At 42.1% G+C, this 27,224-nt stretch overlaps 1 protein-coding gene across 1 annotated transcript in view; it reads left to right on the forward strand.

Annotated features, from left to right (window-relative positions):
• Nucleotides 1-27,224, forward strand: part of STT3B (STT3 oligosaccharyltransferase complex catalytic subunit B) — a 181,086-nt gene that overhangs the window by 101,825 nt on the left and 52,037 nt on the right. The window contains exons 4-5 of the mRNA XM_068236220.1: nt 12,714-12,779; nt 14,038-14,137. Coding sequence (XP_068092321.1) covers nt 12,714-12,779; nt 14,038-14,137 — 166 coding nt within the window. The remainder of the gene's footprint in view (nt 1-12,713; nt 12,780-14,037; nt 14,138-27,224) is intronic.

Genomic DNA, 27,224 nt, shown 5'->3' on the forward strand with positions numbered 1-27,224 from the left:
TGGTGTCAATACAGAAATGAATGTAGACAATGTCTACAAGTTCACATTGTCCTATATGTATAACTAGCAACACAGAGCAGGAGTTGAGCTTTCCTTCATAGATGTCAGATGTCCATTAGAACGAAAATTCTTAGTTCTGAAATGCCTTTTTCAGTTCTGGCTCCCTTCCTGATTCTGAGCTCAGTGCAGAGGAACATTTCTCGGGTTATTGAATTGCTGAGAAATTGATTGTTGAAGTCACAGCTCTGTGCTTGGAAAGCTGGTGGGAGGATGATTTCCCTGTGTGTACATGGCTTATATCTGATGTGCAAGTCCCTGGCAGAGATCTGTGTGATTGGCAAGAGCTCAGAACAACGTCTAGGAAGAGGCCTTACTTCTACTAGATCTGTTTTGTAAAGGGGTCCATTAACAGTACAATCTCCTGAACGATCGACCATACGATGCCAATTGCTGATGCTTGATCGTTGTATTGATCATTCTGTTGTTCTGAATTTCTTGATTGTTTTAATTGGCTTGCTTATTTTCCCCTCCGGTGGTTAACCCGAACAATTGTTTCCAATCTATCGCAATGATCAGATGGACAATCGTTTAGGAAATTGAACAGTTAGTGGGCATCAAGATGTTTTCACACTGTGCAGCGCATAATAATGCAACCCATTATAGCATTTGAACACCGTACCTATACAATTACCTGGTCATGTTCCCATCTCCGTGCAATGTGCTTCTATGGTCCCTTTCTGGATAACCTGTGTGAAAATCTGCGTGTTCCATAGCAGTTGGCCATGTTAGGATATAACACATGGTTTTTTTTGTTTTTTTTTTTACGATACACTGTAGGTTACGTTTTGTGCACAGTAGAATGCAAGCTTATTCCTTACACTTTTGATGAGTATATATTGCCAAGGAAGATGATAAATGTGACTAGTACAGAGTGTCTGACAAACCCCTCACAGCTAAATGACATGCACTCCATATTTTTTTTTTTTTAATATTACGTTTTAAAGTGATATTCACTGTTTTTGTTAAAAAAGCAATTCTCTCAGATATGGAGGCTGCACAGCAATAAACAAAAAAAGATGAAAGGCACTTGTGGCCAGCAGGTGACAAGCGCAGTGCTGTTTCCTGTGTAAGAGGAGCCTAGATGTAGGGATAAGCGGGAAAACCTTTCTCCTTTCCCACAAGGGCACATTGATCCTGAAAGTCCAAGGATTGTGCAGCTCACAAATAAAGGACATCTGAAGTGGAGGGGATATGGAGGTTGTCATATTTTTGTCCTTTTAAAAAAATACTAATTACCTGACTGTACTTATCCTCTGCCTCTTAAGCCCCATCTACCCGATCGGGATTAGATTCAATTCGATTTGCCATTGTTTTGCAATGGCAAATCGAATTGGATCGAATCCCGATCGGACATGTCGGATTTAATCGGATCGTAAATAGAATCGCAATCGAATCGCACAAAGAATCGTATCGTGTAGATTGGGCTTAAAACTGTCAGCCATAGACCTTTAACAATCATGCAGATTAGATGTTTGGCTAAGTCTGACTGGATTTGTTGCATACTTGTTTCAGACTGATGCATGGAAGATTAGCAGGATGCCAGGCAACTAGTACTAAAAGAAAATAGCAGTCTCCATATCCCTCTCACTTTAGGTGTGCTTTTAAGTTTACCTGTAGGGAAAAAAAGTGGCCCAAAGGGGTACTCTCCTCCAATAGAGGATTAAACCAGAGGCTTTCCCCCTCATTCTCCACCGGCCGTTTCAGTGATGCATCCCAAGAAGACCTTTGACTATCACAAGTCTATGTGCAGACGTACTAACCCAACCAGGCTCGGCTTTTTCCACCAAAGCCCAAGCGGGTCCGTGCTACTGCGCACGTGCAATGTGGCTGTGTGTCCATGAGCTGCGGGGGTCGCAGCGCTGGAAGAGGCTGGGAGAAGCCTCTGGAGGGTCCAGAGGCTTCTCTCTCCCTAGTTACGTACTGTATTTTTCGGAATATAAGACACTGTAGACTATAAGACACACTTAGGTTTAGAGGACCAAAACCAGGAAAAAAAATATACTAAACGTGGTGTGTCCATGATCCTGGAGTGTCTCGTAGATGTTCTACCCCAATTATTGTCGTCCTGTGTCCCCCATGATTCCCCTTCTGTCTGCTCTCCCGGGTCCTCCTCCACTCCCCCTGAATAAATGCAGTGACAGCATGTCTCCCCTAATCCATTAGAGCCCACGGCAGAGACCTCTCCCTCATGGGTCCCACTAGTTTTGTCTTCTGCTGATGAAACTATCATCAGAATCCGGCACTTGGGGGACCAGTGAGGGAGAGAACAGGTCTATGATCGCTGCTGGCTCCGATGGATTAGGTGAGACATGCTGCTGTTTTCATTTGTTCAAGGGGAGTGGAGGAGGACACTGGGAGTTCCCAACATTGCTGCAGATCGTATTGGTGGTCGTTTGGGACTCAGTGTATGTGGAATGTAAGACACAGTGACTTAATTCTCCCTATTTTGTGGGGAGACAAAGGCCTCAATTCACTAAGATCATGCTGGAGATAAGGCAAGAGAAAACTTACCTCCACACAGTAAGAGAGTAATCTTATCTCTTCATTCCTTAAGTTACCTCCTCTGTAGTTAATTTACCTCCTCTGTAGTTAATTTACCTCCTCTGTAGTTATTTTCACACGCAGTTAATGAACAGCCTGTCTTTAACTTTTTAAGGATTAAAGAGTTAACTTAAAGACAGAAGAGTTAACTTAAGGTTTGCCTGAGGTAAAATGTTTCCTGAATACTACATGCCTTATCACCATGGTAACAACTCTAGAAGAGTTATTAAAGACAGGAGATAAGCTTAGTGAATTGAGGCCAATGTGTCTTATATTTTGAAAAATAAGGTATACGATTTTTAGCTTTTTAAACCTCCGATTTACTTCACGTTGCATGATACAGTCATATCCTGAGGAATTTATGCCATGAGAAACTGAGGTTGTTTAAAAGTCAAAAGAACCAGCATTATTATAGTGCCTCTGATAAAGTGCTCAGTGATTGTGTATCTGCTGTATAATCTGACAGAGGTTCTCAACTCACAAGCTAAGAAGAACAAATGTTCTGTGAAATTACATCCTATTCATTTTTTGTTTGAGATCTTGCTACCAAACTGTGAGATTTGCAATGCTTTCCCTCCTCAGTAATTTCCAGTTTTGTAGCATGAGACAGGGGTCCGCTTTCACACGTTCTTCTTAGCTGCGCTGTCTCCCCTGTGCTCAACCCCGTCAGATAAGCTCCTAGCACACACATACTTCGTGCAAAAATGCCACATTTGATCTATCATGAGGAAATGAACAGGACCTAAATGTTGCATTAATGGGACAGATTAAATCTTTTGAAAGGAAGCTACATTTCATGTTGTATTATTAATCATCTTAAAAGAGCAGTGAATTCTTGTCAGGCTGGGCAGCAGTGTGTAGAAGTGTCCTACCTGTCTGCATGAAATCACACAAAAATATGATTTTGTTCTTGAGGAAATAATAATAATACAAAGGCGAAGCATTTTAAATGCTATTCAGCTGAAGGTTGTACAAATAATTTACAATTGCTTGAAGAGCAGCGTGTGAAATATGATTGTTTTATGTTCTGAGCTCCTGGAGTGCAGTTACTGGAGCTACTATGAAGGTTTAATCTTCTAGCAGCATGAAATTACAGAAGAGTGGAATCAGGCCACACTGCTGGTATCAGAGCCTTTCAGTGACACGTGAGAAAGTGGACCTGTCACTTTCATTTCACATGAATCAACAGTGCCATTGTTTGCATTGTCAAATGTATTTTTATTAAAAAACAATGCCTGAACTTAACAACTTAGCCTGAATTTAAAAATGTTTATTGGCTTAAATGGTCAGTAGCAGTGTGCCATTAAGGTTCCTATAGCTTTGTACTGCATCTGACATTACACAGCTAGTGGCAGTGGCACTGATTGAAGTTGCAGAAGATTTCTGCTAAGTTCCAGTCTATTATCTTGTGGTGCCAGTTATACATCAAGTAGACTCTCAATAGCAGGAAGATATTGATAGTTTACCTGATCTACTACAAATTGTATTGTGTATTCCCAGCTCAGAAAATCAGTGAGATCCCCAGGGTACAAAGTCATACTTGCCTCAGTAGAGGGACAACTCTGGAACCTCCAGAGGCTTTCTACGTCCTCCCAACAACCGATCCCTTGAACGATCTACATATATTTTTTGGGTAGTATTGGTCCCAGTAGCTAGTGCTTTTGCATTTTAGCTCTTACAGGACAACTGAAGAGAGAAGAATGTTTTACTATCACAGAAGGATTGACTCTTGGGTGCATGCGAAAGTAGGAAAAAAAAAATTCTACTTTCGCATGCACCCAAGAGTCAATCCTCCTCCTGTGATGGTAAATGTTTATTGTTGACATGGTGCATGTGAAGTTTGTTTATTTAATTATATAGGTGCACATTTTCTTGTGTGCAACTTGGTTATATAAATTTTGGTCTCGTCAGATATCAACCCACCATTTTAGCAATTTTAAAAGTGAAGAGAGAAGAATATGGAGGCTGCCATATTTATTTTCTTTTAAACAATACCAGTTGCCTGGCAGCCCTGCTGATCTGGCTGCAGAAGTGTCTGAATTGCATAAGAAGCAAGCAAGCATGCAGCTAATCTTGTCAGATCTGACAATGTCAGAAACACCTGATCTGCATATGCTTGTGCAGAGACTATGGCTAAAAGTACTAAAGGCAAGGGTTCAGCAGGAAAGCCAGGCAACTGGTATTGTTTAAAAGTAAATAAATATGACAGCCTCCATATCCCTCTCGCTACAGTTGTCGTTTCAAACATAGCCAAGATGCTATCTGCATGGAGTTTGTATCTTCCCTCTAAAGGGAGGCCTCACACATCCCAGAAAACACACAGATGGGTCACATGGGTTCACCCCAAGAATGGCTTTAGAATGTGGCATGGACATGATTGTAAAGCCTTCAAAAAGTGGACATTAGTTAATAATACAACTTGCTAAATGATCGTTTACAAACAATTGTTCATATGAATGATCGGAAATGATGGTTTGTGGCCACTAATGGAAAAAAAATCTCCTAACCAATCCGATCAGATGAATAAAATTAATCCAATTTTCTGATCGATCCCATCAATCTGATTGGTTAGTATGAACAGAAGGCAGCACATCGTCCATGGTAGCAGGGAGGATGTGCCAAGGCTATCCGGTAACCAATCGGATGCTCAATGTAAAGATGTGGCGCTGGCACCATCCAGTAGTATCATGCTCTTTTAATATAGGTACATAGCAATCACATTGCTATGTACCTATAATAAAAGAGCATGATACTTCTGGATGGTGCCAGTTCCACATCTTTACATTAATCTGATTGGTTAGGATTTTTTTGGTCCATAAGTGGTCCCAAACGATAATTTCCGATCATTTATACGTAGAATTGTTCGTAAACGATCATTCTGCAAATTGTAGCATTAGTGACCACCTTTGCAGGGCAGTTATAAATTCTGCTTTCTATAAAGGGTTGCAGACAATGTATCTGCTCTTTGTTAAAAAAAACCAAAAAACAATTGTCAGCAATTTAAAAATGTGTAATACCGTATATACTCGCATATAAGCCGACTCGCATATAAGCCGAGGTACCCACTTTTCCCCCATAAACCAGGAAAAAGTGATTGACTCGCATATAAGCCCCCCCCCCCCCCCCCCCCCTCCAGTATAGTCTCAGGATTAATAACCAGATGTGCCCCAAATATGAGGCATCCCAATACCCAGTCAAAAAAAAGTCAGATGTGCTCCCAGTATGAGACATCCCCCCTCCCCAAAGCCAAATAGGCCCCCAGTATGAAGCAGACGATCTCCCCATAGCCAGATGTGCATCCATGTCTCTGCTAATTGCCCCTCACATCTCCTTCGCTCCCAGCCTCTTCTTGACACAAATCCTGCTGACAACCAGGACATTGCGGACATTGCCCAAGACAAATCTTCCACACCCTGGAGTCTGGACTCTCAAATGTTGCTAACTGAAGTGCATTTCCCTATGATGGCAGATGATGATTCTCAATAGACATAGGACAAATCAGTAAGGTGAAGCTGGACTCACCAGGGCACTAAAGGAGTTCCCACAGGATCTGCAAAGCTGCAAGCAGGGAATATAACATTTCCTTGTAACACAGCCCATGTCTGCAATGAATACTTTGCTTCCATCTCCTCTGCACGTCTGATCTCCATGTGCACTTTACAGCTGACTTCCTGACTGCTGCCATCTACTGGGCATGTGCTGAAGACAGCAAAGCATGTAGGGAGATGTAGTTTCTTGAAGCCCCGCCCGACATTTACTTGTAACTTGGACTGTCATTACCCTGCTCCCTCCACACACGCTGAAGCCTGGAAATGTACAGTTGCTTCCTGTATTCTCAATGCTGCATCCTCCGTGGCAATGCTGTGCTATTATGTGCCGATAGATGTGTTTATGTGACAAGCGGCCACACGCTGTGTTATTATGCCCGGATCTGTATACTGTGGCTGCAGCTCACTATCAGAGCTTCATGATAACTAGCTGCAGCCATGGCAGTATACAGATCCGGGCATAATAACAGCGTGTGGCTGCCTGTCACATAAACACATCTATTGGCACATAACAGCACAGCATTGCCACGGAGGATGCAGCATTGAGAATACAAGAGGAAACTGAACATTTCCCGGCTTCAGCATGTCGGGAGGGAGTAAAAACAGAGAAAGTTCAGCAAAAGGATTCTTGCTCTCTGCAATGCTGCACGGCTCTCGGGAACATCAGTCTGTTTACTGCTGTGCTAACGCTGCTACGGGCATGGGAAGGACAGACATAGTGGGGGCACAGGCAGCTGACTCGCATAGAAGCCGAGGGGTGGACTTTTCAGCACATTTTTTGTGCTGAAAAATTCGGCTTCTATGCGAGTATATACGATAAACCTCATCTCCTTTATGGCCTGTGAGCTGGGCAATGGCTGCTTCAGTCTGTGCCAGTATTCCGAGGGGCTTTTCTTCATTACAGACAGAATCCTCTGCTGCATTGGTAACACTCGCATGTCTTTGCCTCTGGCTTTAGAAAGCCCTTTCTCTGAGGTCGTGCCTCATACATCTCCCCATCTCCCTGCTTTAGTATACCCATCAGGCCACACGCTTTGTAACGCATTAGCAATTCATGCTTTGCTATTCTCTGCTGAGCTAAGGGTATTCATTTGCAGCGCGGGCAGGCTGGAACAGATAACACTGAGTGGCACCTGGATCGCATTGCCCACAGTCAATATGATTAAAAGCAAGCCTGTCTTGTAATATTACCAGCTGGCTGCTTCAGATTTAGGTAATACGTCCTAAGGCCCACATTTTCCATTGAAGCCTGCAGAGACTTTGTGTCAGTCACAGGGATTAGACAATAATGCAATCATTGAAATGTGAGTTACTGGAAAATCTTATTTTGGGAACAAAATAGATTAAGGAGGTCATATCTACAAATCTTTCTTGGTAATACGTGTAATGTAGAGAAATGGCACACCACAAAACGCTGCAATTATGCAGAGGTGCTGAAAGGAAATGTCAGTTTAGAACAGTGAGGGAAATGAGTAATATGTATACAGTGATCAGCCCCAGCATTAAAGCCACACATGGGTGAACTGAATGACATTGATCGTCTTATTACAATGGCACTTGTCAGGGGGTAGCGTATGTTAGGCACAAAGTGAGCAGTCAGTTTTTGAAGGGAATGTGTAGGAAGCTTGTAAATGGGCAATCCTAGGGATCGGAGCATCTTTCACTAGGTGCAAATTGTGATGTCAAATGACTGTTTTAAAACAACCCCAAAACAGAAGATCCCGTGGTATGTTCCTGGTATGCAGTGGCTAGTGCCTCCCAAATGTGATCCATGGGAAGTCTGGGCATCTAAGGCTCTCACTGATGCATGTGGGGAGTGGAGGCTATCATGCCTTGCCCAACCCCACAGCAGAGCACAAATTGCTGAAACCTGTATGTCTGGCAATGAGAGGTGTCAGAGCAGACCATGCATTGCACCATAAGTATGGCTTTGCCTGTAAAAAGCCAAACAATAGTCCAACAGCCATGCCCACCCAGTGAAGCGGCTTCTGGGAAGGTGGATGGGGAGCTACAGCACTGGAGTGGGCATGGACAAGGAGGGTGGTTCAGCTTCCAAAGGGCAGCTGTGCTGTGTGCCCGATGGTTAAGATATCTGGGGATTTTTATTACAAGTCAGAGTGTTAAAACGTAAGGAAATAAACGTAAATCTGGCCATACACTGGTCAATGTGGCCAACAAATAGATCCCTCTCTGATCGATCCTCAGAGAGCATCTATCTTATTGAATCCCTCCACACACTTGCCCATATGTAAGTTTTTTTTTTTTTTTTTTGTTTTTTCCTAAGTGATAATTTCAAACTTGTCAATAAAATGCCTTTTAAATAACCAACAAGCAAGAAAATACTTAAAATATTTTTGATACTACCTTTTCACCTACTTTTTGGTACGTTTTAAATTGCAAAGTGCTGAAAAGTTATTCTAAATAGAAGATGAAAGATTATCTCCTAGGACAATTACTGTGCAGTGAATATTAACCACCTGGGCGGTATGGACGAGCTCAGCTCGTCCATCACCGCCGGAGGCTGCCGCTCAGGCCCTGCTGGGCCGATTTGCGCCAAATAAAGAGCAGCACACGCAGCCGGCACTTTGCCAGCCGCGTGTGCTGCCCGATCGCCGCCGCTCTGCGGCGATTCGCCGCGAGCAGCGGCGAAAGAGGGTCCCCCCAGCCGCCTGAGCCCTGCGTAGCCGGAACAAAAAGTTCCGGCCAGCGCTAAGGGCTGGATCGGAGGCGTCTGACGTCAGGACGTCGGCTGACGTCCATGACGTCACTCCGCTCGTCGCTATGGCGACGGTGTAAGCAAAACAAGGAAGGCCGCTCATTGCGGCCTTCCTTGTTTATTCTGGGCGCCGGAGGCGATCGGAAGAACGCCTCCGGAGCGCCCTCTAGTGGGCTTTCATGCAGCCAACTTTCAGTTGGCTGCATGAAATAGTTTTTTTTTAATTTAAAAAAAACCCTCCCGCAGCCTCCCTGGCGATCTTATCAGAACGCCAGGGTGGTTAATTAGCCATGTGGCTAGGAACAATAGCGGACTCATGCAGTATACTCTAATGGAACATGTGCCGTGATTTTTCAGTGCTGTGAGCTGGGCTGCGTTACAAGCTGCTGTAACTTGAGCCTGCAACTTCTCACTCGCAGCCTTAGGGCGTGATTGGGAAATGAAGGGGATGACCCAAGGTGGGGAGAAGCAGCCCCAGAATACTTTGCAGTATCTGTTATGCGTCCTGCCGGCCTCCTTACGAGCTTGGGAATAACGGCCTTGCTGTTCAGCACACATCAAAAGTAAGAGAGATTTTTAACTTCAGTATTGCCTTTTTGGCTTCCTTCTAAACTGTTTAACACAGGAGAATAGAGGTTTAAATTAGCTTTTGCAGCCTGACAGTTACTCTTTAATGATCTTGTAGCAAAAAACAACTTTTGTTAAAAACAAAGGCTCTTGGCATTATACTTTAATGCTAAGGAATTTAGACAGGAATTTGGGGAATCTCTAAAGTGAGCTTCTTACAGCAACAGAAGCCTGATACCTGGCAGGTTCTACTCTTCCCCCATTATTTCCATAACTGAAAATGTGAGCAGTGTTCCATGTTAAATAACTTTTCTTTAGCACAATACAGCTAATGCTGTAGTGCAGCGAACAATCAGTATGTAAGTCTTGGCAGACACAAAGTGGCGCACATGCCATTGGTTTCTTTTTAATATGTCAATTCAGTTTCTACTGTTGTTGTTTTAGGCTCAAAAGATAAGAGCAGCTCAGTGAATACCATTAAAAATGAAATGCTGTGCTGCTCCACGTGTTTAGTTTTTCCTATTTTCCAGGATCAATAGAATGGCTTCTATACAGCACCTGCATTCAATAGACTGTACACTGTCAAACAGCAGGCAGCCATTCTCTGCTATTCTTGGTTGAGCTAATCTGATATTGCCTTGGCCATCCAGCTGTATATAAGCTTTTAGAATTTTGCTCATCCAAAAGAAGACTGGCAATCCTTATCTGACCCTAGAACCCTACACAAAAAATGAACTGTACTGAAACTAAATACAGATCAATAATGGTCATCTGAAATTAACATTCTTCCTTGTGTTGGATGTCTTTTTTTACTGTACAAGTGGAGGAAAAGAGTATAGGTAAGATAAGTAAGAGCCAGCTGCCAGCATCTGCAACGGAGAATAATAGTGGTCAGTTTTTTGTTTTTTTTTAAGGAAATATTCGAGAACCCGAGGGGGGTTCTAAGAATCCTATTAGCACACAGAGGCTGGGTCTGCGTATACTGCGCAGCCTCTGTTGCTATACTGTTTCCCCCCCATCCCCCCCCCCTGCGCTCTGCTGTCCCCCATAAATAAAACGCTGTGCTATCGACACGCAGCGTGTCGCTAGCAGGCTGTTTACCTCTGCACTGTTGCACTCTGCCACTCCCCCACCTCCTCTATATCTCCGCTCCCCACCCGCGTCCCTTCCCTCCAATCTGCGGGGTGGGAAGGAACACAGGCGGAGAGCGGTGACATAGAGGTGGCGGGGGAACGGCGAGAGAGACAGTGCCGATGTAAACAGCCGGCTAGCTATGTCGCTAGCACAGCGTTTGATTTATTTGGGACAGCAGAGCGGGGGGGAGGGGGTCTGCGGACTGGGGGGAGACAGTATAGCAACAGAGGCTGGGCATTATACGCAGACCCAGCCTCTGTGTGCTAATAGGATTCTTAGAACCCACCTCGGGTTCTCTTTAAGTCAAAATAAAAAAAAAAAAAGATTTTAACTTACCTGCGGCTTCTTCCAGCCCCCTGGACTCCTACTGTGCCCACGACGTCCTCCTGATCCCCTCCAGGCAGCAGCAAAGACCCCTGCAAAGCTGAGCTGTCGGTTGCTAATTTGCATGAGGCCGGAAGCATTCTGCGCATGCGCTGTACACGAAATTTGCCAGTGCGCAGAATTCAGGGTGCATGCAGCTTGGGGCCACACGTGTGCAGTAGCCACAAACTGGCGGTGACAGCTCAGGGTTGCGGAAGTCTTCACCACTGTTTGGAGGGGATCAAGAGGACGTTGTGGGCACAGTAGAGAGTCCAGAGGGCTGGAAGAAGCCCCAGGTAAGTTAAAATCTTTTTTTTTTTTTTTTTTTTTTTTTTTTATTTGACTTAAGAGTCCTTTTAAGCTTTCTTTACCTTTAAAATAAAAAACAGAGGGTGGGTGTAAGGGAACAGCGGTACACACTTGGCCAAAGTGTCCAAAACAATCATAAATTACAATTTGAGACAAAGTTGCAGATGTGAATAGGCCTTGATTTTTGTATCTGGTAATTCTTCGCTACTTAAGGTTTGTATACACGTCCGATAAAGATCGTTCGTTACGAACGATTCGTGACGTTTACACGATATTCAAATTAGACCGAAAAGATCGTTTGTAATGAACGATTGTGTACACACGTGAACGATATAAGTATAAAGTACTGAACGACGAACGATAAAAAAATGCGTGCGCAAACGGAAGTGACGTTATGACAGGCAATAAGAACATGCGTACTACTCCACAGATAATCATTATCAGACTATCTTTGTACACATTGCAACGATTATCTTTCGAAAAAATCCGCCGGGTTGGATCGGTCGGATTGAACGATAACGGTCGTTATCGTCCAAAAAAAGATCGTTGGAAAATTTGGAACGCCACGATTATCGGTCCGGTTGTCGTTATCGTTCGTCAGCTTTAGGCTGTACCAATATGGGCCCCATGTGACCTAAAACTTGACCTAATTCCTACTTCCTGGCAGGGAAGAGGAATTGTGAAGGCTCTAACTGGTCACCAAGGAGGAAATGTCCCCGTGAATTGGTTCAGATTACATTTTGCCATTTTGTTGGGTAAGAATGGGTAATTATATTTAAAAAGGACTTGGTGCATATGTATGAATGCATAACTAATAAAAAGGGTTGCCTAAAATGTTAAATGGGATCCTTTTTATCTTTTATTACATTTAGTACAAAAATAAATGTATTTTTATACGTAAATATTAGATATTCCAAATTTAACATGTGATATGTTTAAGAGCTCTAACCAATGGCTGGATCAACAGGCTCTGCAAGTTCAAGAAAGATATGTTATTACTGTATAAAATAAAGGTGGTTGCAAAGAGAACATGGCCTAGTGCCATGTGATTGTTTTTGCACTGCAAAATACATTTTCTGTGCTCAATGCTGCCCCATTCTGTGTAATTTGATAAACCAGCACTGCACCTGATAGCAATGCATATGTTAGACAGCTACTACGCCTCTCTATTTGTGAATAAGCCTTTGGTGCTAGACAGAATAAGTCTCACAAGGCAGATGCGAGGTTTGTATGGTTGCCTGTGCTGTGTTTTAAGCTGTGTACCCATATGAAAACGGTTTGGGGATCAACGGCGACCGAATGTTTCCCGTTTTTATCATCACAATCCTGTTAACAATGGTGCATATGATAGCGGGAAAATGTTTGCGAAGGTTAATGGACATCTGAAGGATCGGAAAAGTTTGTCCAAAAGTTGACGCAAAATTTGCACAGACCTTTAGTCCTTCCTGCTCTTATTGCAGTCTTTGTCGTTTCAGGTGAAATCTGTAAAGACGGGCTCCGTCTTTTGGACGATATGCTGCTGTTTGTCTTATTTTTACATGGTAAGTAGAAGCTAGAATGGTTTCTGTGTAACGATCTTCCTGCCTAGCAGACTGTGTCCTCGATAGAGCAATTTATGTTGATGCTGGCTAGACCAGAATAATTACCAATCCCCAGTTTCCCTTCTTATGACAGTCATCATCCTGTGTGAACTAAAGCATGCTCAAATATTAGATTATAACTTCTCAGCTCTTGTAATAGCAGAAGTGTTAGAGCTGTGATTAGGATGTCAATTTTCCCGCGCTAGCTTCTGGAAACTTGGAACAAGCTGTAAGCTAATTGTAGACCACAGCATGCTGAGGAATCTGTTTTGGTAGGGTACCTTTATGTAAATAGTCATCAAAGAGGTGTATAGAAATAGTAAGCATGCTTAGATTTCCCAACGCTGAACTCAATGAAGCCCCTTATTATTTTGCTCTATTTTCCATACATCTCAGTTTATTTCCCCTATTTATATAGGAGAAAAACTTGCCATTTGCAACAAAAAAAGAAAGCCATTCAAATATATTAGAACTGTTTGTCTTCAAAATAGCCATGAAAAGGGTCAGTATAAAGAAGGGGGAAAAATCACGTCATGGTTTCTAGGGATGAGCAATGATATGCAAATAATTTTGAGTAGATGCAGGATTATGTAAATTGTGTATGCAAAATATACAGCTAGAACACCCTCCCCCCCCCCCCACAGGTTGGTGAAGTCCTTGCAGAAAAGTAAAGCAACAAAACACTTAGCCGCATTATGAATGGCTGCCACAATATATTGTTACCATTCTCCTGTCCCCATAGCTCTATAAATAAGAAAATGTGACTAAAAGAGCAATACATTACATATTACTGGTTAAACACTGCCTTAGAAGTGGTCTCCTCCGTATGTTTTAGAATGATGACTCATGTTTATGTACTGCTGCAATGCCTCTGAGTTGTATGGCAACAAGCCATGGTTAGTCTGTAGAATGGTTAAATGAGAAGATTCCAGAATATTATCTGATGTTTTGGAGCTTAAATCATGAGAATTTGATCTTACCATTAACCTTCCAAATGCCTCACATGTAAAATAAAATGGAAAAAAATTGCCTTCCTTTCCTCGCCAGTAACCTCTACAGTGTACCATCTTCTCCAACCCTGCTTGTGCTTTTTAAAGTGAAAATACTATACCCAGAGCCATCTGAGGAACTTATGAGATGTGCTTCATCAGTTGCAGTCTTCGAGGAAGGGATTTAACCGTAGAACTTTGTATGTGATACTTTGCTTCTTTTTTTCTAGGTGTCTGCCTGGGGTGGCTATGTGTTTATTATCAACCTTATTCCCCTTCATGTGTTTGTGTTGCTGCTGATGCAACGATACAGCAAGAGAGTCTATATAGGTAAGCAGCTGCCGTATACACCAAGATCTTCAACATACTGAATTCTTATTGTAAAAAACAAAACAAAAAAACCTGACATTAGTGTCATCATTATTTTCCATTGCTAATGCACATTTGGTGGGTAAGAGGCAGGACTTCACTTTTGAAAGAAATAGCAAATTGTGTTTTAAAAAAGACCAAGGTTGTAGACCGAAAAACCTTTTTATGTAAAGCTCTTTTCCAGCTCTACTACATCTGGTGGGTGACGGGCAGGACCTACCCCAGTTGCCTTCTAAATCATTCCTCTTTCAAATTCTGCCCTCTTCCTTGGCAAAACTGTGCCATGGACTTATGTTTGAAGTGTTCTGAAGCTTTGTGGCCACCCCCTTGGCAGCTATGGCTTAATAGGTGGCTGTCAAGCTGGAGGCAGGCCACAGCATGTGGGTGTGGCCACAGAGCTTTGGAACACTTAAAAAAAGAAATGGTTGCGGAAGTCTTGCCAGAGAAGGCAGTGGAGTTTCAGAAAAGGAATGATTTAAGAACAAGCGGATGAGATTTTGCCCCTTTCACCCACTAATTGTTGTAGAACTAAAAAGAGCTGTATGTTAATGTTACGACCTTGGTCTTCTTTAACTTGATCAGAGATATGGCATAGAGGATAGATTACTCATCTGAGAGAATTACTTTTAAGCACTTGCTACTTTAAAGAGAATCTGTATTGTTAAAATTGCACAAAAGTAAACATAGCAGTGCGTTAGGGGACATCTCCTATTCCCCTCTGTCACAATTTCGCCACTCCCCGTCGCATTAAAATTAGTCAAAAACAGTTTTTAAAAGTTTGTTTATAAACAAAATGGCCACCAAAACAGGAAGTAGGTTGATGTACAGTATGTCCACACACAGAAAATACATCCATACACAAGCAGGCTGTATACAGCCTTCCTTTTGAATCTCAAGAGATCATTTGTGTGTTTACCTACTTCTCACTGCAGCTATCATCCACTGAAGAGTGACAGACTGATTGTTTCTTCCTGCAGACAGCTCTGTGTCTGTAATTCCTCAGTATGTGACAGCCCAGCCAGCTCAGAGGACGATTTATCCAGGTTGTAAAAGGCAGCTCTCTTCTCTCACTGACAAGAGAGCAGAGAGGCTGCCTAATGGAAATGACACACACTGGAGTGTGCATAGAGGGGGCCTGGATGGGGGGCGTGCATAACAGATCAACACTGAAGGGTTGGCAGCCTTCCACACACAGGGCGACAAATCCGACAGGGGAAAGATGAGTTGATTTATTACAGAGACGGTGATAGAAGCAAGTGCTGCAGTAAGCCAGAGCACATTAGAAAAGATTTAGGAACTTGTAGGATAGTAGAAAAAAGGATGACATTTTTGTTACTCTTTAATCTTCCATCAAATATCAATTTGACTTCCTATATTATTTAGTGCTTATTTAGGCATTTTGTTTCAATAGTTTCTATTGAAGTTTTGCATTTAACAAGTTTACAGTCACTATATACACATACTAGGTAAAGTGTGCAAGAATTCACACCTACATTCCAGACAGTTTTTACAACAATAAAACTGAAAATTATATCAAAACGAGAACAAGAGAGGAGGAGGTGGGGGGGAATAATTCAAACTATTTTGGTTATGCATGACTTTCCACTTCCTGGTTAAGGTAGTCATTTTGTTTTGACAGCCGCTGTTTATAGGTGATTTTTTTGTTAACGGCCATACTGTTGATTGCTTCCAAAGTTTGATGGGGAGAAAACATTTGAGGAAGAAAGGAGACTGGGACTACAGTACCTTCCCATTGCTACATGCTACCTGGCAGTCCCATAGCATGTCCAACTGTATTTATCTTGGTCATCTAGAATCTGTTACTACTAATCAGTGCAAGCCTTTTGGGGTTTCAATATACATACGTGGCTGGATAGTGTAATGGTTAAGACATTGGGTACCTGGGTTCAAATCTCGGCTTTTCCTGTTCAGTAAGCCAGCACCTATTCATTAAAGAGTTCCTGGGCAAGACTCCCTAAAACTGCTACAGCCTACTGAGTGTGTACTAGATGCTTCCTCACAAGCGCTTTGAGTGCGGCAAGAGAAATGCGCTATACAAATATAGGAATTATTATGATTATTATTAATATAAAGGTTATCATTTGCTGGAAAGCGTCTCCCAGCCTTTCGAAACTAAATTGGAGAAAAGTTCTTGTCATTTTCCTGGAAAGCACCTGGCGCCCTGGGATATATAATACAGATATAGAGTAGATAAACCCAAGGAGCTCCTTAGAGAAACTGCGGTTAAAATAACATAATGTATTAAATTCCCTTTTTCTTTTTTTTTTTACAATATTAATTTGTAAATTAAGTCAGTGTTTGCCCATTGTAAAATTTTTCCTCTCCCTGATTTACATTCTGACATTTTATCATGGGTGGCCACAGCTTTAGTCCTGCCAGGTAATCTCTGCAGAAGGGGATGCTGCTTGCTTGGTAGTTGGAAACGCATGTTATTTCCCACAATGCAACAAGGTTCACAGACCGCAAACAGTCAGGGCCAGGGTCCTAACATCACACTGTGGGAGGGGGTTCACCACATTATCAGTCATACAGATGTCCCCGATTATCTATTTTGAGCCTGATCCTAATGATCCTCAAATTTGTAGTCTGTAGGAGCTATGAGTGCTGAGAGATCGGGCTGTTAATATCTGCATATGTAAAGCAGGTATGAGCTGCATGTTATGTCATTACCCACAAGGCTGTGCATCAGTAGGCTGAATTTTAATTAGGCCTACAAAGTTGGAGGGCTTTTACCTTTTCAGCTGGATTTCCATTGGCCTAGATTTTTTTTTGATTTTTTTTTCCCCTATGAGAACTGAATTTTTCCTGACAAACCTGCACTCAGCTTTACACTGGTGTTGAGTTTATTTCCACCTTCAGTTCCTCTTTAAACATAAATCATAACTACTTCTTGGTAAGGGTACTTGTAGATGGTGCAGACAGAAACAAAGAACATTGATTGGGCCCTAGGCAAACTAAAGGCTCGTTTACATCATTGGTGCCCAATGGGCGTATGATCGCACGCCATCTGCGCCGCTATGCGCTTCACTACTGCGCTGTGTTTGATGGAAAAATGCACGCAACAGTGCGATCGCACATATGATCTGAATAGACAACACTTCCGCCGTTCTTGCGTGTTACAAACATTCACGCTTCTGAAATGCGCACAGCATCTATGATGTGAAGGAGGCCCAACTCTAGGTAATTGGTGGTGATGGTGGTAGCAGTGCGCTGCAGCACTTCGCAACATATGCTGTGCATTGCATATACCTATATGAGAGTGATCACCTCGTTGGTTTTAGATATTCATCTATTATACTTTTGTATCCTATATTGAATACACTTGGTTTTTTTATGTGCAGATACTGTATAACATTGAGGAATATTGATTCCGTTTATATTGTGCATAACTTGTTATTGGCATTAAATAGTGTCTATGTATGCTTTGAGATAAAACAAGTGTCATACACACAAACACCAATTCTAAAGGTCACCGGAGAGAAATATCAGGTCAACAGGTGGGCAAATGCCCCACAGCTCAGTTTGAGTTCAATCATTACACTGTCCCTTTCCATTGAGGGAAGGGTTACCCCAATATCCTGAACTGCTGCTTATTTATCATTTATTGTTTGGCGCAGAAATCCTAATTCAACACTTATTAGGAGTCAGAGTTGGTGCATTTTTTTCCTGGCTCCGCCTCCAGGTACTCAAAACTTAACTCCACAGCCCTTCTCAGTATACTTCTCCTTGACTCCATAAGCTGAGACCCCGAAGTGGAGCTTGAGAAGCGGAGTACATAAATCCTTGTTGCACATGTGATACTCTGATGTTCTGAGATGACTTTTGTTCTGTTAACTGAAGATGCAGCAAATGAAGTGCGCTTTTCATACATTCTCTGCTCTGACCTAATATTGATGCAATTTGCTTGCTGAGCCGAAGCGCTCATTTCCAAGTGCCTGCCTTTGATAAGGGCCCTACAAACTACAAAGAGAGCAGAATTACTCTTGCCAATTAGTTTTTGTAATTAAGAACAACAGTTATAACTCATTTCTTTTAACATTCTATCAACCATTTTATTTTCTAATTTCATCGACAAGATTTAATGATTCAGATAGTGTTAGATCAAGAAAACAAACATACTTTTTAATCTTATTTTTTAAACTGCTTTTAAGTCCATAAAGTTTAATTGCTTTTCCAGCAGCCAGATCAATCAGATGATGATTGTAAAATGAGATTTAATGGATTTGGAGAACCAAATATATTAAAAAAAATATTAATTGTGTTAAATTCACGTTCACCTTTCTCTAGGTGTGGAACTTTTGTCCCTTGTTTGATTGCTACAGCAGTGTCCTCAGAAGCATATGGCAATATGAAAATCTGTCTTTAAAGGAACCCGAGGTGCGAGACCTATGGAAGCTACCATATTTATTTCCTCTTAAACAATGCTAGTTGCCTAGCAGTCCTGCTGATCTTTCTGGACAGTATGGCCTAATTCACACACCTGAGACAAGCATGCAACTAACCTTAGCAGATTTGTCAGACATCTGATCTGCATGCTGGTTCGGAGTCTATGGCTGTAAGTATTAGGGCCTATTTCCACTAGTTCAGCTTTTCTGCATCCAGATTTCTGTATGTGGCTATTTAGCGCCTGTTTCCACTACATGCGGATTCTGGATGCAGAAAAACGGACTCCAGTGAATGCCTATGGGTTTGTTTCCCCTGAATGTGATTTGCAGATTTCTGCATCCTGCATGGTTTCCCATACAATGACCATGTTAGTGGAAACAGGCCCATAGACATTCATTGGATTTAGTTTTTCTGCGTTCAGAATCTGAGGTATAAATCTGCATCATGCCATCCATAATTTTTCTGCATTAGAAAAATTGCGTTAGTGGAAACAGTCCATAGGCATTAATTGGAGTCTTTTGTACATCCAGAATCTGCGTGAAGTGGAAACAGGCCCTCATGCTGGTAATACACAATGCGTTTTTTCGGTATATAGATGGTTCGATAGCTAATTTGCGACATGTCTGATCTTACTTTTGATCAGTTTACCGCTCGATTTCTCATAGAAATGAATAGAAATTGATAAAAAATAAGAGAATCGAGCGGGAAACCGAATTGAAAATTGAGCGAACGGAAAATAGACAGAAAAAATGCATTGTGTAGTCCCAGCATTAGAGGGAGAGGATCAGCAGGACAGCCGAACAAAATGCATTATTTAAAAAATAAACATGTCAGCCTCTATATCCCTCTCACCTCGGGTTCCCTTTAAAGTGTACGGGAGCCTAATCCCAGGGATAAAATCACATACTTGCCTGTGAAGAGGGAAGAGTCTAATGAGGCTTCCCTCGCTGTCCTCTGAGCTCCAAGTGTGGACCCGCCAAAGATTGCCAACAAGGGCTTGTGGGTAGTGTGATCGAGACTTTGCTCCTCTTCAGGCACAAGTGCGGCCGTACTGCGCCTGTGTGAGTGCGCCTTCCCTTTAAAGGTGCGTACAAAGGTGCGTACACATGGCTGATTTGTTTAAACGACGGGTCTTCGGATCCGCCCACGGGGCGGCTGTTCTGACGACATTTTCCTCGTGTGTACAGTCTATCTGCAGGCTGATAGGGCTAGTTTTTACTGATCCGCACAGCAAATCAGTCAAAACCAGCCTTATCAGCCTGCCGACAGATGGTACACACGGGGAAACTGTCTGCAGAACGGCCGCCCCGCCGGCGGGTCTGACGACCCGTCGTTTAAACAAATCAGCCATGTGTACATAGCTTAAGCTGGAGCACTTGTGCTACTGCCTAGGCGCGGCTATGCTTTGACGTTTAGTTCTTGGAGTACAGTTCCACCTCTGGCCATGAGCGGATTTGGTGGTATGTTGGTGGCTCTTTCTTGCTAAATTTACTTATGTTACAATCCCCAGTGTTCCAGTTTTCAGCCGTATGCTTGATTTTCTCACTTGCACTCAGTCCAGCCATTTGAACAAGCCCAACTCTACACCTCTACACTGACTTTTTACATATACAAATGGACTCCATGATAACTTTGTGGTTGCTATTGTGTACTTGCAGACTTTGGATCCAAGGTTAGGTCTCGCTTAGGACTTAATATATGTAGAGTATATTCTCCCCATGCCAGTATGTGTTTCCTTCCACAATCCAGCTGTAGAAAATCACATTTACGTGAAAACTGGACCACTGTGTGAGAATGTGTATTGCAATGGCATATATACTACAGATGAAAAATTATCATTTTAGAGTGAGAATTGATGTGTGCAGTGTTTCAAAAGTGCTGAAGAATTTTTAAGGCCTCATTTCCTGACAAACAAGCACTGCAAGTCCTTTCCAGGCAATTGAATAATTTGTGAGATGCAAATACTGTATATACAGTACACACCGATAAGCCGTCCCACAAGCAAACAAACTAGCACCCTAAACTTTTGGTCCCAAAAGATAGACCAAAAACTATGATGACCCGCCAAAAGGCTACCCACCACCATGTCATTTTGCAGCAGTTAATTTTAGGGTTCAAACCTCAGCCAGGCCAGGAGCTTGTATGTTCTCTCCTTTATGTAGAGTTTTCCCAGGCACTCCAGCTTCCTTCCATATTGAAAAATATACTGGTAAGTTATGTCCCCTGAACTTGACCATATGCCTCATACACACTGTACATTTTCTGGTGCCTTTAGCAAATGTTAAGGTGCCCATACACTCGTCAGATTGGCAGCAGATAGATAAGAAATGCATCTGATGATCTATCTGATGCGTTTTTAGAACATTTTTTACCAGGATAGAATTCCAATAGATTTCAGTTTGAAATCTATTGAAATTCGATCTGATGGCATTTTTTTGCCATCAGATTTCCATTAAGGCCAATGGAAACTGATAAGCAATCTCATCAGATCGACCAAAATTTTCCACCCTGCCAGTTCGATGGAAATCCATCGAAATCGATCGAAATCAGCCATCGATCGGTCGATTGGCCAACCGATTTGTGATCGATCGATCGGCCAGGAAATCGGCTGAGTGTATGGGCCCCTTAACTCATTTGTTAACAAGTCAGTTTTGGGAATAAGTGCTGTTCTGTGAGAAGGAGAGACGATGGGCAAACAAGTGAGCAGTGTCCTATGGTGCAAGATCAAAAGAAAGACCACACACTCGCTAGTCATTCACAGATCCACCATGGTGGATTTCTAAACAATGTGGGAAAGCTGTGCACACCCTAGATTGTCTGTCTGCTGAGACTGCCAAAACCCATCATCTTAGCTGAGGATTATCTATCATGTGTACAAGTCTTAAGGTGGCCATACACTTATAGATTTACAGCAGATTCAACTATCAGATTTTTGTCAGATGCCTGTCGAGTAGAATCTGACAGGAATCTATCTGATGTGTGCCACAAATCTATTGAAAATCGATCTAAATGCATTGTTGGACCATTAGATCCAATGCAATTCTATGGGCCATTGATCTGCTGCTGGCAGATCTAGATCTTCCATCTTGTCAGATCAAATTGATCGAAATTTTATCGAAATCGGAACAGATCGAATGAGGAATTTGATAGAATCGATTTCTGAACGATTGATTCTATAGGATCGATCGATGGCTAAAATCGACTAGTGTATGGGCCCCTTAAGACTGATGAGAACATTAGGCTCTGACTATGGTAATGATTAGATTGTGAACTCCTCTTTGGAACAGTTAGTGACAGGTTTATGCAGCCTGTAATGGGCTTCGGAATATGTTAACACTGTATAAATGGATAATAAGCCTGTTACCGAGACTGGAAATAAGGAAATTATCCACTATTCTACTTTCGGCATTACAGATTGCCCAGCAAGTTCATGGTGAACCAGAACTCCCAGGAGTGTGTAAGGGGCTGAAAGAGATAAAAACATCCTCCTTACTAAAATGCTATGCAAAACAGAAGTTTGCCTTCTTAAAACAGAAGGTATCTGCCATTATTCAGGTTGGAGTGAGTTTTAAGAGGGCAAACTTCTGATTTACTTCCAGCATAAGGCCTCTTGCACACTGCACACGATACCGATTCCGCTTTTTAATCAGTTTTTACATCCGATTCAGATTCTGATTTGCAGTTTGCTCCCTGCACACTGCAAATCGGAATCGGATGTAAAAACAGATTAAAAAGCGGAATCTGAATCGGAATCGTGTGCAGTGTGCAAGAGGCCTTAAAGAGAAATTTCAGTGTGAGAATTATCAGGTGGGGGTGCACTTGTATGTCAACTGAGTTTTTTTTTTTTTCTTCTTCCCCTTCCTTCACTCCCACATGTTGGATTATTATGGCTCTGTACAAATTAACAAACTGACACATCATTGCATTCCAGCGGTTCTGGAGGTGTGTTTAGCTTCTAAGGGTACAATTTGCATATATTCAGCAGTGTTGCTCTGGGAGACATCTCAAGCTCACTCCAACCTGAATTATCGCAAATTCTTTCTGTTTTAGGAAAGCAAACTTTTGTTTTTCTTAACATCTTAGTAAGGGGGCTTTTAGGACCATTGTAGTCCCTTACACACTCCAATGAGTTCTAGTTCACCATGAGCTTGCTGGGTAGTCTGTGCCATTCCATAAAAAAGTGGGAGGCAGGGTGCATGGCAGCACACCCAGTCCCACACCAGGAGAGTGCGTGGCTACGTGTTTCATGCATCCTCTTATAAGACTCTGCTCTGCCCTCTGCAATGAGTACAAGTTTCAAATGTTTGCTTTCAAAACTTGGTACAGTCAGTAGATTTTTCTTGGCGGAGGTGTCTAGTCGGGGCCGCCTCTGCTGAGGATGCATCGTGTGTACAGTGGCCCTGATGCATCAGCGAGTGATCTGGCCTGCTGGATATTCTTGTCCAAGTGCAGGCCAAGACTATTGTCCTTTCTTTACCCCTCGTATTTTGTGATTCTTCATGCACCTCGCAGTCGTCTCTTCATGACCCTCCATTGCACATGCCCCAAACTGTCACCCGAAGGGATAGAGTCCAGATTCCTGTGGGCAACAGTCCTGGTACGTGTTTGGGAGGCTTTGCTGAAGGGTGCTGATTGGCACCAGCCTGCTCTACATATAAGATATCCTTTTACATCTACTGAGTGTGGATGAATATTAGAGAATCTCCTCAGCTAGAAACTATTGGAAGTGTCTCATTAACAGAGATTTCAAACTACTGTATTAACAGATGCAGCTCAGAAACCTTCTTCCAATACCTTTTAAAGTGAAACATGAAATCCCTACTGGCCTTAGGGGTGGAGTACTGGAAAGGTGTTTTTTTTTTTGTTTTTGTTTTTTTTTTTTTGAAGGTTTTAACTAGTTTATTGTTGGAAACATTAAATTAAAGTGGACCTGAACTCTTGCACAGGTCTGAAGGAAAACCTAGAGAAATGCACCCTGTATGTATTTAGAGAGTTTAGCCGGTCTATTTCCTCATCTGTGACTAATCACAAGTGTAAACACAGGATATTAACACTGTTTGCTTCCATGAAAGCAGAAAGTCGACACACTGCATATTTATTGTAGGATTTGTATCAGTTGTAACTAAGAATTATTTTTTTTTAGGTTATTATACTCTTTCTTATCTTTTTAGAGCAGAGAAGTTCTGAATGCAGGTCTGCTTTAACTTAAAATACTACTTCGTAAAATGTCTAAAAAGATTAGGAAGAAAATATTTCTGTCCCCTCCTCATAAATTGGTGATTTTTGTGTGTATATATATATATATGTTTACCACTTTTGCTTTGATGTGACATATTTATCACAGCAATTGAGGCTAGTGTATTTACCTTAGAAAAGTTGTTAAATTGCTGTCACTTATCTTTAGTGGAACAGCTGGGTACCATTGGGAGCCGGGGAGAAGGTTTTCTTAGGCCACATACAGACATCAGACCATAGTCTTTGGAAAATGAAAGATCACAGACCAATCTTACCACCCTTCATGTAGTATGAGAGCCATACTCTACACAGTCTTTTCTATGGAGCTGAACTCCACATCAGAAAAAAATCATTGCAAGATGCTGCACACACAGATGCTGTACAGACACAAAAGATCAGTATCTGCAAAAGATCTGTTCCTGCCAAAAATCCATTCCTGCAAATTGCAATGATAGTCTATGAGATCTGCAGATCATCATACACACATGATTTAGCTGACATTCATCTGCAGATCTGCAGATCTGAAAATCCATCCTGGTGGATCTGATCTGCAGATGAATGTCAGTTAAATCATGTGTGTATGATGATCTGCAGATCTCATAGACTATCATTGCAATTTGCAGGAATGGATTTTTGGCAGGAACAGATCTTTTGCAGATACTGATCTTTTGTGTCTGTACAGCATCTGTGTGTGCAGCATCTTGCAATGATTTTTTTCTGATGTGGAGTTCAGCTCCATAGAAAAGACTGTGTAGAGTATGGCTCTCATACTACATGAAGGGTGGTAAGATTGGTCTGTGATCTTTCATTTTCCAAAGACTATGGTCTGATGTCTGTATGTGGCCTTACAGTGAGAAGTCAGCAAGTGATTAAAGGATTCCTGTAGCTTACACTCTTTAAAAGCAGCTTTTCACTGTCCTGAGCCATTATTCCTGAAAATTCAGCTTATAAACACATTACAGATCACAGGGCTGCACATCACATGTAAATGATAAGTTTCTGTTTGATGGTTCATTTTTCCAGCACTGCTTAAAAAGTGTATTCAGTACCCAGCAGCCGTTAGTATTAAGCAAATGTAAGAAAGTGCCCGTTCCTGCAGAGTTTACAGCTACTGAGACAGGTGAGGGAAGAAACCACAAGAGAGTAAAATGCCAGCTCCACTCATAACTGATGTGGGTGATAATCATCACCTTTGGCTTCTTATATTGCTAGAACTCTGCAGTGGTCGATACAGAGCTTTAAAATTAGACCAGAATTTGAAGGGACCTTAGTTCATACTCAGCTTTTCTTTGCTTCATCCATGGTCAAGCTGCCAGGTTCCTTGTCTTCTCCAAAATTGGCCATAAATTGCGGTAGGAAAAGAAGCCTAGCAATATGATGCAGAGGTTGCGACCACACTGTGGCCCTTGGCCTAGAGGCCTTCCCTCCCTCTATGTGCTTTGTAAAATGCTGTGTCATTTCAGCATTGTCTTAATACAGTATTGAATATATACACTGTCTTCAGAATTGATGACGTAGTTGATGGTCACAGCTTATTCTTGCTATTATTTTTAAAGAGGAACTGTAGTGAAAATAACATAATTAATAAAATTGCTTATGTTTTAAGCCTCATCTACACGAGGCGATGTGACTTATCAATCGAGCCGCTGATGTGGCTCAATTGATAAGATCCGTCAGGTCGGATTTCGCCACCGCCGATTCCCTGCTCGTTCCCCACGAGGGGACAATGGCAGGGAATCGAGCGGAAGATAAGTGGGGACGAGCGGAGGATCGAATCCGACGCGTGGGCGAGCGGGGACGCAGCGGGGATGCGGAAGAGACGATTAGCCGCCGGATCGCTTCGTGTAGACGGGGCTTTACTAAGCTTTCCACAATCTCTCTCCCCCGTACATCTCCTCACTAGTTTTCAGATACCAACCCAACCGCAATCTCAGATCTACACAGGAGTCTCTTTTGTCCTCCTCTAGAATTACCTCCTCACATTCATGTATACAAGACTTCTCACCTGCCTCACCCCTCATCTGGAATGCCTTTTCACAGCACATCCATTACTTTCCAACCTTTGTACATCTTTAATCACACACACACACACACACACACACACACACACACACACACACACACACACACACACACACACACACACACACACACACACACACACACACACACACACACACACACACACACACACACACACACACACACACACACACACACACACACACACACACACACACACACACACACACACACATATTTCTCTGCATTGTAAGCTCACAAGGACAGGGCTCTCTCACCCTTTTGTGTCTTGGATTTTGTTCATCGTTTCATAGCTTGCACTCTGTTAAGCATTTTTATTCATCATGTAACATCTGTCATTGTAACCACCAGTTCTGTTTTTTGTATTATGTCTATATTTGATGTATAACATTGTCTGTATCATTATGTACCCTTTGTGGTTTTCCAGCTTTGTATAGCACCATGGAATATGTTAGCGCTTTATAAATCAATAATAGTAATACAATATTCGTTTATAGATTAGTTGGTGTTTGCCCACTGTAAAATCTTTCCTCTCCCTGATTTACATTCTGAAATTAATCACTGGTGGGGACAACTTTAGCTCTGCCAGGTGATCTGTACGGAATGTTTATTTAAAGAAAGTTCTATGCTCAGAGTATAAAACTTTCAGTAAATAAACATTCCGTACAGATCACCTGGCAGAGCTAAAGATGTCACCACCAGTGATGAATTTCAGAATGTAAAGGTTCGTACACACGTCAGATAAAAATCGTTTGTACATGAACGAGAACGATCGATTTTTGCATGCACAACAGACGATCGTTCATGCAAACATAAACTATTTCCAACGACGCGTGTACACGACCAATATCGTTAGTCGTTTTTGATACGCCCTGTTGATTTTTTTTGTAACGACCAAAGTGTGTACAGCTAATTTACCGATATAGAACGATCATTTGACACAGAATGCATGCGCTACGTATACAGCCGCGGACTTCTAATCCGTACGCGTGCGTTGAATGAACGAACGTTCTTTTTTTAAATAAATATTATTTTTTTTTTATTATTATTTTAAAGTAAAGACACAGTCATTACTACCCACACTCGCATAGCTACACGCTCTCATGCATTCATGACATACACTGTTCATACAAACACTTAACCGACGATCGTTCATATCAGTACATTAATTGGTCGGTCTATGTCGTTTTACATACGTACATTACCTCACTTCCCTTAAAATATCGTTCTTTACATCATTTATGTGTGTGTTCTGCTTGGTCGTTGAACGGTCGTTACTTTATTCTTGTCGATCTTTGATTGCTCGTTTAGAACGATCGTTCGTTTAAAAATGATCTGATGTGTGTACTTACCTTAAATCATG

This window comes from Hyperolius riggenbachi, chromosome 5, assembly GCF_040937935.1.
Source record: "Hyperolius riggenbachi isolate aHypRig1 chromosome 5, aHypRig1.pri, whole genome shotgun sequence".
Lineage (NCBI taxonomy): Eukaryota > Metazoa > Chordata > Amphibia > Anura > Hyperoliidae > Hyperolius > Hyperolius riggenbachi.